The following is a 19,240-nucleotide window of genomic DNA, read 5'->3' as shown; positions in this document are numbered from 1 at the left end:
ATCCAGAGAATTCGGAAGACGGAAACCCTGAAGGCCGCTTACCCGCTCCGAAGTTACCGCCGCCCAATTCAATCCGGCTCGCCAATTCAAGGTTGCAACTCGATTTGCAAACAGGTTTGCCTCACTATTATCGCTTTAGTTTCTTAATTGGCATATGATATCACTTTAGGGTCTTAATCTACCTATGATTATCACTTTGTGTCCTTACCTTGCATGTTGTACCGCTTTAGTGTCTTACTTTGCATGTGATATCGTTTTGTACTCTCATTTGGCATATGGTACCACTTCATGTTCTTAATTTGTGGAGGGTATTATAATTGAATTCATAAACATTTTGAAGCTTTGCATGAGAATTTAAGTGCTTGAATATTGTGAGACTGAACCATATAATTATGTGTTAGAGGCCATAAGCCATGCTGCAGATGGAGGTCATAATTTCAAACCCGTGGCCGCTCGCTAGCTCATCGCTAGGCGAGCCCGCAGCGAGCCTTCGCTGAGCCTTCGCTATGCGAAGCAGAGGCGAACGGGCCAGGGGCTGCTTTGCCTCTTTATTGCCCATTTTATGTTTACCTAATGATGATTCTGCATTATTTGGCTTAAGTTCCTGGCTGTTATATTTATTTTATGGTGCAATTTCCAATTGTATTTTACCTCGATGCTTTAATCCGTGTGTTCATGGTGTAAAGGCTAGCCTACTTCCGAAGAAATAGGTACTCCACTTTATGCATGGGAAGCCTTCATGGAGATGGATTCTAAATTATTTCACTTTAATGTGAAGATTCATATTGATTGCCTAATTAATTTTAATGTATTGATTCTTAATGTATTGATTTTAATTAATGCGGAATCATCCTAATTACCTAATGAATTTAAAACATGGACTTTAATTAAATGATATCGGACCTCTCTTTATTACCCCTCGATTACAATATTACGGTCATGTCCCGCGAATATGGGGATATCCTTAGCAAAGACCCTTCGGTAAAATCATCATAGTCCCTCGGATGTTGCCTTCGAAAACACGATTTTGTCCCTCGATGACCCTTCGGTGTAGCCTACGGTTAAATGATGATAGTCCCTTCGAATGCTAAGGTATCCTCACAACTGTTGCCTTCAATGACCAGCCGATGACCCTACGATGACCCTTAAACATCCCCAAGGATAAGACTACTTACTTCTCAATAGTAAGGACAGTTTTACCCTCATAAGGATAGGAAATGCCCGGAAAGACCTCGGACAGGTATAACCTTAATTGCTCATTCAAACCCCACACATTTCAAATATCCTTTTTAAAAAATCACCACTTAGCATACATCCGTACTAGGATCATTGCCAAGTTATATTTTTCTGAACTATTTTCAAAATTAAACGAGATAACCACTTTGTATACATTCATGCAAGAATCATTACAAAGTTAAATTCTCATTTTCAAAACATTTTCACACCTTTCTCAACCACCTTTTTCAAACTAGAAAACATAAATGATTGAGCAATTAAGAGCCCATGGATAACCATGGATACAAAGGGTGCTAATACCTTCCCTTTGTATAAAGTACCTCCCGAACCTAAGAATTTAAAATTAAGGTCTTTCCTGTTCTTTTCCACCTTTCCTTATGGGATAAAAGAAAAGTCGGTGGCGACTCTTGCTAACCGCGACATTGCGATTACAAAATCCAAAAAAGTCCAGTTCACCGTATGACAATTGGTATGTAGTGTGCTTTTAATTAAAAATATAGTGTGAGTTGTATGTGTATGTGGGATATGGTGGAGTGTAATAAGAGCTTTGATGAGTAGAATAATTAAATTAATTGGAAATAATTAGAATAGATAATTGTTTTTAATTAATTAATTAAAACAAATAAGAAAAAAGGGTTTGGATGAAAAATAGGAATTAAGAGAAAATAAGAAGAGTGGTGGAAAAAATAAAAAGAGTTAGGCCTTAGTGTAATTACCAAGAGATTAAATTAGGTTTTTGAGATGAAAAATTTATTAGAGACTTAAGAGTTGACAATACGTGAAATAGAGTTTTGAAGAGCAAGGGAGGCTAGAGTTTGAAGAGGGAAGAATAAACTATCACCAATTTAGAATTTTGCAAGGAGCCTAAGGTAAAGGGGACGAAAGGGCTTCTATATGGGTGTTTGACATGAAATGGTAGAGAAGAGAGACCCTTACTCTCATTAGGGATTGTGTAAATTTTGTTTTAATTTGTTGTTGTTGTGAGATAATCTGAAAAATTGATGCTCGATGGTTTTGTTATGTGAATCTTTGTAACTGAATTCATGTTGTATTGTTTTGTTTATGAGTATGTGATTTTCTTCCATGTTGGAAAATTGAAGCTTTGAACATAAACATGAATTTGATGAAGGTGATAAATGAATTGGATGTTCAATTTCTATGATCCATGACTTGATATGTGCACCGTAACATGTTTGATTATGATGATATTGTTATAGGTTATTCAGTTCATGTTATGGTGTATTTGAATATTATAATGAGGATTTCGATGGTGTATGAGGGATAGAGAGTGAGGAAGATGAAGTTCATGTGAGAAAACTGGGAGATTTTGGAATTTTGGCTGATGTCAATCGATTGACATCTTATGCCAATCAATTATGTGCATGTAAACCTTGTTTTTTTTTTGGAAAATTGGACTATGCCAATCGATTGATTCCTTAAATCAATCGATTGCATGCAGCCAAAACGTGAAAAAAAAATTGAAATGCAGAATGTAAATAGGATTGATGTTAATCGATTGCAGTCTTATGTCAATCGATTGATGCTAGTGTAATTTTGAAAAATTTGCTTATATGAAACCTAGTATATTGTTTGGTCACTTTCGCCATAATTTTGGTTCCGTAAGCCCAAATGAGGTGCAGTTTAAAGTGTTGGAAATATAACGTGTATGGATATCCTATAGTGGTGAATTAATAGGCTAGATAGGTGCTTGAATTTGTGAAATTTGATAGTCTTACTAGTTATGCACTAATTAGCAATAATGAACAAATGATTAATCGATGCAAGCAAATGAATTAATGGTGAAATGATGTTAAAATGATTTAACATGATTGAGTGTCGTGTGAATATTTATTTAATGTGGAGATTTTCTTTGGTGATGTTATATAGTGTGAATATGACATATCTTGTTATGAAATGCATGACTATATGGTGATTTATTATGTATTTATGGTGTGCATTGTTGTTATTATTGGTGGATAGTAATTCATAAGAGGGGATTATTATTGTGTATCAATGTATGTTGTTTATGGTCACAAGGGGGGTCGTAAGCATTATTATCGCTGTTGCATTGATTTGCATGGACATGCATTATTGTGTTGTATTGTGGAAAGATGCATGTTTGCTGGTTCAGAAAGGGGGCTAGTGGCTTCTCCCAAGCTCAGAAGGGGGGATTTGAGCTCAGAAGAGGGGCTTGTGGGTTCATAAGGGGGGACTTGGTTCCAAAGAGAACCAAATGTTGAGTTGGTACCACATGCATCTTCTCACATTGTATCGTGGTTCACATTACATATATTTGGATATTGTTGAGAATGGGTGTGAGACTATGGTGATATTGGTTATGTATCGAATGTATGATATGTCGTGTGTTATCTACCTTTACATTTTTTACACCATTTATATCGAAATTTATTTCTCACCTCTTTTGCTTAATTTTATCTACCATAGACATTTTGCAGATACTAAGGAGTGAAATTATTGTTGTGTGTGGAAGGTGGCTTGTTGGAGCTACTCTTTGTTTTATTTATCTTTTTATGACAATTTAGTGGTTTTAGTGTTGTGATCTTGTAACATCGGGAATGGGGTGTTTGTTGTGTTTTGAGTTAATGTTGAATTTGGTATTTTAAAAGTTTAATACTTTATTTATGAAGTTGTTATGAAATAATTTTCCGCTGCATGTTGTCACATGTTTTTTATGGTGGTCATAGGTAACACCTTAAATTGTCGAGTAATTATTTTCATATAATTTTTGAGGTTTACGGTGTTACATTAGTGGTAATATAGCAGGTCGGTCCATCCTATCAAATTGTTGTAATTTTGTTTGTTCCCTAGTATGCGACATATGTGTGAAACATTGTTGATGCTTCTTTATTTTTTTAGGGGTGAAGTTTGGGATAAGCTTTTGCTTCTCTGAGATATTTTAGGGGTGAAGGGTTGGGTCGTCATGCCGATGACTGCAAGAATTTTGAGAATAGATATTTCATGTCTTGGAAGATTGGACACCTTATTGTCGATCGTAAGAGTAATAGTTTGACTTGCTTCAACTATGGGGAAGCAAGTCACATTAGTACTCACTACCAGAAACCCAAGAAGGTGTCATCTAGAGGGAAAGTTTTTGCTTTGACTGGGTCAGAGACTACTTGCACAAACAGATTAATTCGAGGTATGTGTTTTATTAATAGTATTCCATTGATTGCTATTATTGGAATGGGTGTAACACATTCATTTATTTCACTTGATTGTGCTAAGAGGTTGGGTTTAAAGTTGTCTTCTATGGTTGGGAGTATGGTTATCGATACCTCATCTAATGGTTCGGTTATTACTTCGTGGGTTTCGGTTGAATTGTCCACTGACTATTTATGGTAAAAATTTTAGGATGAACTTAGTTTTTCTACCATTGAATCAACTCCATATTATCCTTGGAATAAACTTGTTGGAGTTCAACCATATTCATATCAACTATTTTGACAAGTCGGGGTCATTTCCATATTTCGATGCAAGTGACAAGTTGTTTGTGTCTACTAAGCAAGTGGATGGATTCATGAACAATGACACTAAGGTGTTTATGATAGTAGATTTTATGAAGGTTGAAAGTAAAGCTGCAATTGGTGAATTACCAGTGGTGTGTGGTTTTTAATAAGTGTTTCCAGATGATATCCGTGATTTTCCGCCGGAGCGCAAAGTTGGGTTCACCATAAACTTAGTGCCCGATACTAGTCATATGTTGATGGCTCCTTATAGGATGTGTACTTCAGAGTTGTGTGAGCTGAAGGAATAATTGGAAGAGTTGCTTGAGAAGAAGTTTATTTGATTGAGTTTTTCTCCGCGGGGAGCACTGATGTTGTTAGTCAAGAAGAAAGATGGTAACATGAGGTTGTGCGTTGACTATCAACATCTGAACAAGATCACTATCAATAATAAGTATCCTCTTTAGAGAATTGATGATTTAATGGATCAGTTGGTTGATGCTTATGTGTTCAATAAGATTGATTTGCGGTCAGGTTATCATCAGATTCGTGTGAAACAGGAAGATATTCCGAAGACTGCATTCAGAACGAGGTATGGTCACTATGAGTATTCAATGATGTCGTTTGGTGTGTCTAATGTGCCTGAAGTGTTCATAAAGTACATGAATAGAATATTTCATTCGTACTTAGATTAGTTTGTGGTTGTGTTCATCGACAACATTTTGATATATTCTAATTTTGGCGAAGAGCATGTGAAGCATCTGAGAGTTGAGTTGCAGACCTTGTAGGAAAAGAAGTTGTATATGAAGTTATCCAAGTGTGAGTTATGGTTGCAAGAGGTGAGTTTCTTCGAGCATTTAATTTCTAGTGGTGGTATTGTTGTTGATCCGTCGAAGATAGATGCAATGTTGCAGTGGGAGACTCTGAAGTTTGTTAATGAGATCATAAGTTTTCTTGGTTTGACTGGTTACTACTGAAGGTTTATTAAATGATTTTCGAAGTTGGCATTGCCTTTGACTCAGTTAACTATAAAGGTCAAGCTTATGTGTGAAATGTTCATTGTGAAGAGAGTTTTCAAGAACTCAAGAGGAAGTTGACGTCTACTTCAGTTTTGATTCTACCGAATCCAAGTGAGTCATTTGTTGTGTATTATGATGCTTCGAAGATGGGGCTTGGTGGTGTGTATTGTGATGCTTCAAAGATGGGGCTAGGTGAAGTTGATTTTGAATTTGAATTTAATAAATAATCCAAAAGTTATAATGATTTATTTCAAAGTTTTTTATTGATCATAAGCCTTATAAGTATTATGAATGATTGAATTATAATAGAACCATTTGATATTCGTATGTCGTTTACTTGAGGGAAAATGATAAGTACAAGAGAGTTGATAAGCGCCAAAATTGCTTGTTTTAGAAAAACACTTATTAACTTATATAACAAGAAGTCATAAAAAGTAGATAGATAAAACATTTGTATGAACATTCTAATTATTCCCTTCATAACTACATGTGAAAAATATCAAATAAAATCACAAAACAAAGATTCTGAGTAGCAGAGAATTTGTTGGGTGATGTAAGGCTCGACCAGCGAAGACAAGACAGTGAGCAAAGACATCATTTTGAGACATCCTCGCTAAGAAAAAATAGTAGCTCGCAAAGAAAACATAGGCATTTCAGATTAACTATAGACTAAGTTAATTAATGGATAAGAAATGTATTTAGTTGGGTGGAGTCTCAATTATAGAACCATGTTTTATAGGTTATTCAAGAAGTGATCAAAGCTAAAGATGTCTATCATGGTTTACTTTTTATGATGACAACTTGGTTTCACTTATGAAGATTCAACCTTTGATAACAAACTTTGAAGATTAAATCTAACTTTAAAGCATAAATCCATTCAATAATGTTAAACGGTTAAATGCACAAGCTAGTTTGATCAAAACTATTCCTCCGAATTAAGCATATGAATTAGGGTTTTGATGATCATTACAAACATCCTCTGATGATGGAATTCAACTTGAAGGTATCTTAAACCTCATTTACAATAATATTCAATATAATCATTATATGATTGGTTTATTCAGGAAGTCTTGAAGCTTCTGAGTGTGAAAGAAGAGAAATGTTAAAGCTCGTCCAGTCGCGTTGACTGATTGGTGATTTGTAAAAATACAAGGGAATTTTTTTTAAAGTAGTATGACTAAATCACACACACGTACAAAAAAAAAAGTTTTAAATCCTCTATTTCTTAAAGAAAACAACCTACAAATGTTTTGGATCCTAGCCAGATGAATCAAGTACGATCAAAATATTTTGGACTAGGTTTTTGAAATGTCCAATCAATTTAAACATATACCCAATTGATTGGGTCAGTGCAAATGATGTCCATAAACGATTATGATAATGTTTTAATGAATGGAAACAACTTTGTATCAAATCTTTCCAAAATGAGACATTGCAAACAATTATTTAGGGCATCCAATCAATTGGCCTAAAGTCCCAATCAATTAGATCATTAATTTGACTCATGGATATTTCCCTTTTTTGTGTCAACCTCTAGCTTATAAATAAAGACATATACTTTCACATTTTTCACATCTAGAAACCGAATCTCTTTTTCATTCCTCACTATTTTTCTCTATAAAAATATTCTTCAAGTTTCTCTCACTTTAATTTAGTCACAGTGCTTCGAAAAAAAAATTGTGTTTACGTGAGGTTTTTGTTCTTGAATGGGTGATATCGTAAATTCACCAAGAGATATTTTCTATTAGTTGAATATTTATCCTTAAAGGAGTGTTTGTTTGGTTTCAAAGATAAATTCGTTAAAATCTTTATTTGGGGTTTATTTTTTAGGTCGCCGGTTAGGTTCATGAACTCAACTTGTATAAAAGCTCAACTTAGTCCAGAGGATAGACAATCAAATCTTCAATAAGTTCGGATCAACCTAGTGTAAAATATCAACCCAATTACTGAGTTCATCATGTGTAAAATCTCACAGTGGTTTGATATCATCATGGTGTAAAATCTCAACTCGATATATGGTCAGCCTGTGTAAAACTCTGGTTTGATTCGTTGTCAACCCGTGTAAAACCATCACCTTGGTTTGGAGGATACCCTGTCAAAACTCCACATTGGTTTGAGATTGTCCTGCATAGAATCTCAAGATTTTAAGCTGATAGACTAACCTCTCGAAGCTTCGTTCCTGATTGGAGGGAAAACTAATTGTTTTCATCCAATGTTCATTATTTGGTTGGAGGATAGCCTGAAACTTCATTTTTTCTTGTATAAGGGGGTTTGTGAATTTCACCTACTAAAAATTCATAGGAATTACTTTATACTATCTAGATAAAGTCTTAGGGAGAGGATTGAGTCACTTCATTTCGACCGAACCTCTATAATTTCTAGTGTCATCTTCTTGCCATTATCTCTTTATTTTCCACAAATGTATTTTTCTGCTGCTATTACTCAAACGTTTTATCAAAAAAAAAAATTGAACTCTGAAAATAAAAATAATAATGTTTTAAACTATTGTTTTTTAGACCCCCACAATTCAACCATGTCTTGTGTGTGGAGTCATATGTCCAGCATCAATCTCGTTGCGCGAAACATGGTGGTTTAGTATCACTTGACTAAGTTGCTTCATGGTGAAGTAAAGGTTTCCTCTCTGGGAGAAAGGATAGGCTCATTGGGAGAAATAAGACAGTTAGATCCCACTTGGATGAGTTGGACATAACTTATTGATGAAGAAAGACATGCCCACTAGGCGAGCTAATGACCTTGCTGTGAAGATTTTCCTTATCGGTCCCATATAAATAGAGATCATGTCTTTCACATATTGATAGAATTTCATGTTTTAAAGAATATAGCGGAGTGATAACAAAGAAATCAAAGAGGGAGTAATATCAAGAGAAGAAATTAAAGATCGGAGGTGGAGATTTCATCTGATCATAGAGATCGACATTGATGTTATTCCATCTCTTTCTTAATCATCATTGTAAAGCTATTATGAGTAAGAAAAGTTTAATTCTCTTTTGTTGGTTCTAGGTTTAATTGTTCAAATATTCATTTGATCATGGTGTTATATATGTTATATTTATTAATTAATATTGTTGATTATCCCCGTTCATAATTATTGTTACAACCTAGCCAAATATAACTTGTTAAATGGATTTGAATTGATATTGAGAAATACTTCTCATAACTAGATAAAGGATTTTCATATGTTAAACACTAAAATATGGAATGGATTTAGGTTTAACATTCACATACATTGCCGATGTTTAATTATATCATATTGGTAAACCTGCTGAGAGATCGTCACTTAAGCAATATGGTTGATATTGTTGTTTAGACATAACCAACCAACATATGGAGAGCGATATGTGATAATACTAAATGTTTAATAAAATATGTATAACTGATCACAAGAAAACTTGAGGATATGATGATAAACTCTAACCCCAAAAATCTCATCTCATTTGTTAATCTTATTTTCATTTATAGTCATTTTAACTTAGTTCTATAAACAAACTTCTTTTCCAAACATTTTCCTTAAAATCATAAAGATGCTTAAACGACTTTAATATCTAACCAGTCCATATGGATACGAATTATAAGATACATAAAATACTTATTTTTGTTCACTTAACAGACTCCAACGAATCACTTGGTAGGATATAGGCACATGTTGTATCTCTTAATAAATCGTAGGATTTCTTTCAGGTCATTACAATGGTTCTCTTCTTCAGACGTCTTCACCATCATATCATATATGTATATCTCCAGGATTTTTCCTATCTACTTCGCAAATACCATGTTCATTAACCTATGGTATGTAACTCTTGCATTCTTTAGATTGAACGGTATCACCTTATAATAGTAATTAGAGGTGTTTGTCATAAAGGTGATTTAGGGTGCATCCTTGAGTATGCACATTTAAAATTGAGCATTTTGTAACACAAAGTCCTAACAATTAAATATCCATATTGGATATAGGGTACATGTCATTGGGACACACCATGTTGAAATGAATAAAGTCTACACACATCCTCTAATTCTCTAAGAATTTTATCACAATCATCATATGGGACATTTTATCTCGCTTATAAAGTGCACCTCCTTTAGTTTTTTTTCACTTCTTCGTTGACAACTATTCTTATTTAAGATCTTCAATGGGAACTAACATGTCATCCACATATTCTTCCCTCATGTCAAAGTCCAGAAAATTAACTTATGACAATGCTTCTCACTTTTTTTAGTAGTTAATTTCACTATTTTAAATTACTTTTACGGATGCATTTTTGTTTTTTAGGTTTTACTACCTCCGTCCAAAAATAAGTGTCAAAATAAGTGTCATAGTAGACACTTTCTCATAGATTAAGAAAAAATGACAAATAAAAAAGATAGAATAGACATTTTACTAAATTATCCTTATTATCTATTGATGTATTTTAGTTATCATTAATGCAGTGTGAGAGAAATAGTAAATTAGAAATATTAATTAAGGATACAATTGTAAGATCAAATCTAAAAATGTATTAGAAACTAAAAGCGACACTTATTTTGGGACAAATATTTTTTATAATTGTGACATTTATTTTGAGATGGAGGTAAAGATTCTGAATATTTGTGAAAAATACCAAACCAAGTCAAAATCACGTTAACCAAATAAATTTCCTAGTATTTTACAGAGAAATTTACAATGAATAATAAATAGAGGACTAACATAAGAAGAACGGAAGAAAAACACACAAAAAATTGCAAAAGGCAGTCAACAATAGCGCGCACATGCACAAAACCGGCGCTATCTAACTATGAATAACCAAAGTGACACCTTCCATAGCATATCGAGATGATTAGAACATTATGGCAAACAATTTCAAAATTTTCAAAATAGAAAAACTCGCTAATAATGGTATAGTTAACTTGAAGCATAAAACAACTTTTGTTTTAAAAAAAAAATCTTTAAATTGTAAAACGTGTTTAGTCATCAGATTTCCAATTTTTTTAGAGACAGAGACATATTTTGGTACCAAAGAGTAAAAAAAAAAAGATATCATTAGTGAATCATCCTTAGTCGTTGTAAGTTTTAATTCTTACTTTTATCTTGTAAAAGTCATGAATCCTTTAAGGACGAGTGGTTAGTTCACTTCTCTTAGGTTCTCCTAAGACGATTTTACCATTTACAATGTGAATAATGGAATTGTTCTTCATTGTCTCTGTAATGAACATTTGTTTGATAAATTGTATAATATTATTTGAGTTTAATGTTTTCTCCTAACTACGAAATTGAAAGAATTAATTTAGTTTGCAACTGAGGCTTAACTAGAGATTTGCACATCCGATTAATAATAGGCTTAATTCCAACTTTGGTTCCCATATTTTACTTTTTTGTTTTGATCCACTCATTTTAAAAATCATGGTTTTAGTCCCTCTTTTAAGTTTTTAGGTTGGATTTTAGTCCCTAAAAGGGACCAAAAATCCAACACAAAACTTAAAAAAAGGGACCAAAATCTTGGTTTTTAAAATGGAGGGACCAAAATCCAAAAAAATACAAAATATGATAATCAAAATTGCAATTAAGCTTTAACAATATTATGTGACTGTTATGATTGTCAACAAGCATGTATGAATATTCTTGGTCATTAGTCTAGTTTTACATGCTATAAAATATTCTTCAGTTGCAGTTATATTCCCTCAAGATCTAGGGTTTGCTTCAGAAAAAGTGGGTTACTCAACCATTAATTCGTTGGATAACTGTGTTTTATAAAATAGTCTTCTTACTTATATGCTATTAAACCTTTATTGCGATTATATTCTCTCGGGATCTCTAAAAGCCGCTTTAGACGAAGCAAGTTACTTGATGATCAATTCGTTGAATAATTGTGTTTTATGAAATATCATAATTAAAATAGAGTCGTTATTGTTTCAATTAAAGATTTCTCACAAATAGAAATAGATGATTTGAAATATCATAATACAAATACTTGTGTTATTTAGTAGTATACAGTATCATTAAAAAAAACCATGCTAAATATGGTTTTGTATCGATTCAATGGCAAATTAATAATGGGCCTTTATTCCTTAGGCAAATAACAAATCAATTAAAAGAAAGAATACATTATTTTATATTGAATAACAAGCAAACAAACTTTTGATCTAATTCATGTTACATTCTATAATCTCACACTAAGTATTTCTTTTTTTATATACACATATTTCTTCTTCTACAAGCAACATATCTGAAAAGTTTTGAAGATAAAATCTAAGATTAATGAAAGGATCATTAAGCTAGATGCCGATTTTTTCTGCCTCTACTTGTATGCGGGGATCTCATTTCGCGAAGTCTCCTCTCTTGTGAAAGTATTTTTGCAAGCCTGAAAAATTACAATCAAATGTGTTAGGATTATCGAATAATTATAATAAGAATAGTAATTTTAGTACTATTAAATAATCTTAATTACCTCTTGAGAGCATCTTCATTAGTTTCTCCACTTTTCAGTGGCTCAAAGTGACCATTTTCTAAATTAACCCTAGAAACTGGTTTCTTCAATAAGTTTTCACCTATTTGGCAAAGTTTCTTCAAGTTTTCCTCGGTAGCAATGTCCACGGAAGAATCTATTCCAGTCAAGGTATCATCCTGCATTTTATGTAACAAATTAATCATTTATCCTTTACAATGAATCAGTATTGAAAACCCTAAATTACCGAATTCGCATGTATAAATCTTTACCTGAATTCTAAGGTAATTATCTTCCGAATGAAGAGCTTGAGTAACAGCAGATAAATGAAAATCAACCATGTCACCACTTGATTGAGTAAAAACATCAATTAAAGGATTAGAACCACTATGCGTTAGCCAATCCAATAATCCCCATTTTGCAGCCATTTGTGCATTAAACTTTTCCTCATTTTTTGCTGTTCCAGTCCCTATTGAAATGATCAGAAATCTACCATATTCCAAAGGCTTAATTGGAAAGAAATCAGGACTTTGATTGATGATTTGCTTTGTTACTTCATTCATAGCAACTAAAGCCTAAGTCATAAAAAAAAATAACAAATTAGTTTTATCTTCAATAAAAGATTAACAACTAATTAAAACTTATTATTGAAATTTAACATACCGGATTATTTGCACAAACACCGCCATCAATAAGATTGAACTCTTCTTCTTTTCCAGCTTCTTCATCTTTATTTATGAAGCTATGAGCAGGAAGATAAGTAGGTGCAGCAGATGTACTAATGCATATGTCCGATAGTTTCGCATTCAAACAAGGAGTTTTCTTAATCTGCACAAATTTCAAACTACTAATTTAGTCTAAGTTTGAACATAAATGAAAATCATACCCAAAATGAATTTATAATTAACCTGATAAGATGAGAAAATAATTGGTTGCAAAGTCTTTATATCAAATGTAGGAATAACAATGTTGGTGATGGTTTCATTCAACTTTATGTCACCAAGTTTCTGTCTTACAACTTCATGAAGATATTTTCCATCATATTTAGGTCCTCCAAGAGATCTCATTACCTTTGCTAACATCATCCCACCTATGCCTCTACAACAAATTAATTCAACCCAAAATAAAAACATTATTTTCTCAATTTTTTTTTTGTTAGTAAACAAAATATTAAACACCACTTAAACTCAGACACATAGAATTCCAAAGTCAGTTTCACGTCTGAAGACGTCCAATCTAATAATATCGTTATTGTCAGATGACTGACCTATGTTGTGTGAATATTTTTGGGCAGTGTTCAAGGTAGAAGGGTTTGATATCTTTGGCAGCAAAAAGTGGACGATTGTTTTGATCCGGAGCAGCTAACATGGCCGTAACAAGACCACCTGTACTTGTTCCTGATATTACATCAAAGTAGTCTGCAAGTCTTGCATCGTCACCATCCAATTCCTTCATAAGTATAAGTTAGTTAATTAGTTAAAATATTATTTTAAATAATATATAATATATATTGTTAAAGATTGATTATATACGATGAATTACGAACACCAATAACACGACACCAACACTCACACATGTATTTTTTTGTCGGTAGATGGGATTAAAATACCTGAAGATGAGATTCAAGGAATTCAATAATTGCAGCAGGGATGAGACCCCTAATGCCACCACCATCAATGCTAAGAATGGTTATTAAGTTTCCATAAGTAGGAGGTTGAATTTGTTCGACAGATAACTTTGTGACACCCTCCATTGTTAAAATGATATGTAATTTCTTTTTAAGATTTTTTGGATGAAGATTAATGCTAATGAAAATCAAAGATGCTGAAAACGAATGTAGTTTAGAGTATGGTTTGCAAATGAAGAGTTGAATGTAGAAATATAAGTTTGTGATATGATATGATAGTTGATTATGATATTTATAGTGGAGGGAACGTCTCCATTAGATTTTATTTGACAGAGTCCATTAGACTTATGGCGTGGTCAAGGGAGGCTGCGAAATTGTTTGAAAATGTCCTAGTGGGTAGTTCAATCAATTCCAAGATCATTAATAATATTAGGCCATTATTAGGATATGCATAGTTAATTAATATATTATCCCTTGTTTGGTGATGGCTTAGAGTATATCTATGTGCATCATTGTATTTACTATACGGGACTTCCGGGAGTGATATAATTGATTTTGAGGAAAAATGTTATTTGATTCGAAGAATTTGAGTGTGAATTTGATTTAGTTCGGTTCGATTTAATAAAAAATAATTTAATTTGAAATTCAATTTGAATTTGTGTAAAAAATTTGCAATTCAAATCCGTCCCGATTAAAGTTCACAATACAATTGAGTACAATTTGATAATTTGAATTCGATATGATTAGATAGCAGAATGTTAAATAAAATTTTAAAAAAACTATTTTTTTATAAATCTCATATAATATAAAAGAAAAGATATAACAAAAGAAGAAGATGCCTTACCCAAGAGACAAAGGAGATCAATCGTCCGTGGTTGAAAGTAACATATTTACGATCACACTTTACCTAATCACGGTTGATTAACCGTCATAGTATCCCTTTTCAATCGTGATGAAATGGTCTTTACGTAATAGTGAGTGGTCGACAGAGTTCCATCACGTTACACGTCAATGATCATAGATGTAATGGTCTCGTTATTGATGTACGAGATTCATCGTATTATATAGTTAAAATCTAAAGATAAATAGCAAATATAAGTGAACCTTAATAATAAGAATCTCTTGTACCCATTAAAAAAGGATTCAAAAAAACATTAATCCAAAAACTGAAGTATTGTGCCAATAGGTCACCTCCACATGTGGTTTTGCAAACACGGTCCATTAATATTTTATTTTATTTTAGGTATTAACATTTTGTTAACCAAAATTTATTAATTACTTAGTAATAATATTTTATTTATTTTGAAATGTTCATATAATCTTATTGAAAATTCATTAACTTCTTGATTGTGATATTTCTATTTGCATATAATTATGTAATACTATTTATCGGTTGGTTGCCAAATAAATGAGCAAAATAAAAAATACTTAAGAATATTGTTCATAAATGCAAAGAATGAGATAAGAGACTTGTCAATGTTACCTATTCCCCTTGGACAAGTAAATGAATGAAATTCTTCCATGTTTATATTCAAAGGAGACTTTTTCTTTTTGACAGAAGATTCAAAAGAGACTTGTAAATGATATAATCACAATCTTACAATAATAATCAATAATCCATGTAAGGAATGATTTAGTTGGTTCCTAGGATTTTCTCTTTATGAAAATTGTAGTAAAAGAAAAAGAAAAACTCATGCAGTCCTGCCTAATTTCTTAGTCCTATGGTCGACCAAGCAACAACACATAAAGGAAACAAAATATGTTCATTGAATCGTATGGTTTAGGAAAAGACACTGTGACTTGGACGGGTTCATTTATATTGTTTTATGAGTTTTTTGAAATTGAATTATTTAGGAAATAATCTATGAGTAGATGGTAAAAAAAAATCATAAAATTTAACACTTGCATGTCTAGGCATAGTGTTTGGTTAAATTGAAAGAAATCTTTAGATTTAATTTTATTGTTAGTAGATTTAATAATTATATTATTTTAAATAGTAATTATTTTGAGTATAGTTTAATTTTATAAAAATAGATATTTAATCTGAGAATTGACTCACGTTCACTAATACAAAGTCTGAATATAATTTTGTATAAACATGTTCAAAACAAAATTTATTTCGTCCAAAATTTATAAAAGAGTATATTTTTAGGTTTCAAGTGCTTACCACCATAAATTATTATTTTAAATATATTTATTTAGTATTGCAAAGTTGAATGATTATTTTAACGAATGGGGTGATTATGGGCGCTCACGTGAAGTTAGAGTGGCAATATTTTTAAAGATTAAAATTAATTTTTTGTTCTATTTATATTTTTTGAATTTTTTTCTTTATTTCAAAACATTTTTAGTTCCTTGTCATGAGCAGTAGTGATGAACTCGAAAGTGAGGAGGAGGAAAGGCTCATACCTCAAGTAAGGGCAAAAAAGAAAAAATATGAGACCAAAATACTTTAAAGACTATCTACTTTTGAAAAAAATCTCTTAAAGAAATGAGTCATCTAATTCTAGAAAATGTATTTTACTAAGTTATACAATTTTTTTTAGCAATAAATAAAATTGATTAAGAAATGCATGTGTTGATTGAATAAGTATTATTAGAATCTTATGAATGATAGTATTATATATTGTAATTAAGGATGAAATAGGTCAAGCCGATAATACGGACCTACGACCTAACTTACACATGCTCACAGGTTAGACTATTTTTAAAAAAAAAATAGAAACGGTCTAGGTTTTTTTATAAATCTATTTAGTTAAAAAGGTTAGGCCTCAGGCTATAAAAAGTCTTTTAAGCCTAATAGGTCGACATATTTAAATAAATATGAAAACAAAATTTACTATGATTATGTTATGTTTTGTATTTTGAATTAAATAATATAAATAAAAATTGGTTATCTTGGAGAACTTATAAAAATAAGATGAAAACACCTTATGAACAACCTTATAAGTTGTTTTCATAAGTTATCTTAAACAAGTAGTCTCACAAAACTTATTCTAATAGGTAAGTTAAAATACGTCAATGCAAACAAATTTTTAGTATCATTAGTTTTTTAGTTTTTTAGTTTTTTAATCTATTTAAATATTATTTTAATTGTTTATTTACATATGTCTAAAATAATAGGCTTTTGTAGACTAACAGGCTAACAAACCTTAGAAAATGCAGTCTCAGGCCTAAAAATAAGTCTATGACAGGCTACAGACCAGACTTAGACTTCAGTTTTTTTGACAGGTCGGGCTTAGGTTTGGTAAAGCCCAACTCGGTCTAGCCTATTTCCACCCCTAATTGTAATGATTACATATGAATAAGACACAGAAAATGATTATAAAAGTAATTATTTTAGACTTTCTCCATTTCTCTCTGCCTAACTTGTTATTTTAGTTACAAAAGTTGCCTCCAAACCTAACACCAATACAAATTCATAACAAATTGGTGTTTTTATTTGTTTGTAGCATGAGATCACCACCACGAGATTAGATTGATGACCTCCATTCCACCATCAACTAACTTGTGATTAGCTAACAATGTTTTCAACCGTCAATTTCCTCCAACACCTCCAATCTCGTTGTCGAGCTCTATAACCTTCGTTCCTGCTTAGGTCCTCATGGGTTTGACCCTTAACTATCTCAAATCATACCATTTCCCTCAATTACAATCAAACTCGACATTCCCCATTTTGATGGCTCAGATTTGACGGATTGGATCTTTAAAATTACACAGTTCTTCGAATTCCATTGTACGTCGGAGGACTAACGCCTTCACATTGCAACGTTTTACATGGAGGGATAGGCCCTTACATGGTTTTAGTGGATGCACTTCAACCACCAGCTTCCCAACTGGTTTGCATTCTTACACGTGTTAGAGATGTGATTTGACAATTTGACTCAAAGTCCAAGCCTTTCAACCACAAACCTTGTCTTAGGCGATTAGCCTCGCAAAGCTTCATGAGGAGAAATTGTTGGATCGCTTCCAAATCCACTTACCATTCACCATCACTGTCACAAACCCAACAAACTTCATCCAAGCCAACCTTTTCCATTACACTACCAAAAACTCAACCTCCTGCTTTACCCCAATTTTGTCAGGGTATTTTAATTTTTTAGGCAATCGATTTTATTTTATTTTGTCTAGAATAAAATTTCGGTTTTATAGATAGATCGATTGAATTGATTTCTTAACCGCGCGTAAAAACAGTGAATAGTTTTTGCAGGTTTGGGCTCACAATTGTCTATTTTATTGATCTACATTATGCATAGTTTAATTCGGTGTGCTCATTTTATTTTTCTACACCTTCGCTGTCTGAGCCTTTTTATCAAGGTACTTTTTACTGCGAGATTTTATCTATGACTGTCTATTTTACTGAACTTTGTTTCGCGTAGATTATTTTAATGAGTTCATTTTTTTTCTCATTTTCACGTCCGATTTTTATTTGATTTAATTCCTTTTATTTTTGTGTTTTTATCAAAATATCAAGAAAAAAAGTTAAATAAATAATCAATTTGATTTTTATTTTCTTTATTAAAAAAATATTTAAATTCTATTTCATTTAATTTTTGAATTAATTTTGATCACCTAAAAAAATATTTAAGGGTCTTTTAGACATTTGATGATGAGATGAAAACCCTAGATGGCATACTATAAAGTCTTAAATGCATTGCCAATTAGAAAGGAAACAAGAGTGGGACGCCTCTCTTACCCAATCTTTCATCTCTCAAAAAGTTGAACATGAAAAGAATAAAAAAAAACAAGCTTCAGTATGAAGAAAACGCTTTCTCACAAACTTCATCCACCTTCATTACTGTTCATGTGAAACTACTTTTTTTTCCTTCTTCATGCATCACGTAAACCATATAACAACACATTCGGTGGCCAAACAACACATACCATGTAAAACCTCTTCCTCGATCAACTTTGATCTGCATCACCAAACCACACTCCGGCGAAGCGTTTAGACAACTCTGGCGAGCAGCAACAACAACTTTTGTTTCCTTAAGCTCTGACACCAACAAAAACTCTGCGGCCGTTAAAAGTTTCGGTTCAAAAGTTTTGTTGCCTTAAAGTTGTATACCGTGTATACATGATGTTACGACGATGTTGTATATATTATGTTGGAATATCACGTATGTCACGTCGTGTATATCAGTTGCGATTGCAGTATTATGTTGATATGATTTGTAAGCTTTCTGTTGTGCTTTGTTTTTGTTATGATTAAATCGGATATCTGCCATTGCAGTATTATGTCGATATGATTTGTAAGCTTTCTGTTGTGCTTTGTTTTTGTTATGATTAAATCGGATATGAGATATCCGTATATTCAATACTATTTGATTCTGGACATTGTTGGATTTTTGTTTTAAGGCTGTTAATATTGATGTAATGTTGTAAACATTTTTTGGTTGTGATTGTCGGGTTGTTATTCTAGTTTTGGTTGCGTTGACATCGGATCAAATCCACATT

General features: G+C 32.2%; 1 protein-coding gene across 1 annotated transcript; it reads right to left on the bottom strand.

Moving 5' to 3' along the window:
- Nucleotides 1-11,799: 11,799 nt before the first annotated feature.
- LOC127096647 (patatin-like protein 2) lies at nt 11,800-14,045 on the bottom strand. Its single transcript, XM_051035196.1, has 7 exons — nt 13,766-14,045; nt 13,424-13,605; nt 13,065-13,254; nt 12,820-12,984; nt 12,429-12,731; nt 12,160-12,335; nt 11,800-12,072 (listed from the first exon to the last, which is right to left on the bottom strand). The coding sequence occupies exons 1-7, from the start codon at nt 13,907-13,909 to the stop codon at nt 11,982-11,984; spliced, it is 1,251 nt and encodes a 416-aa protein (XP_050891153.1). The 5' UTR covers nt 13,910-14,045; the 3' UTR covers nt 11,800-11,981.
- Nucleotides 14,046-19,240: the final 5,195 nt, after the last annotated feature.

The sequence above is a fragment of the Lathyrus oleraceus genome, chromosome 6 (assembly GCF_024323335.1).
Source record: "Lathyrus oleraceus cultivar Zhongwan6 chromosome 6, CAAS_Psat_ZW6_1.0, whole genome shotgun sequence".
Lineage (NCBI taxonomy): Eukaryota > Viridiplantae > Streptophyta > Magnoliopsida > Fabales > Fabaceae > Lathyrus > Lathyrus oleraceus.
Note: the sequence above shows the minus strand (reverse complement) of the source record. Positions and strands in the feature narration are given on the sequence as shown.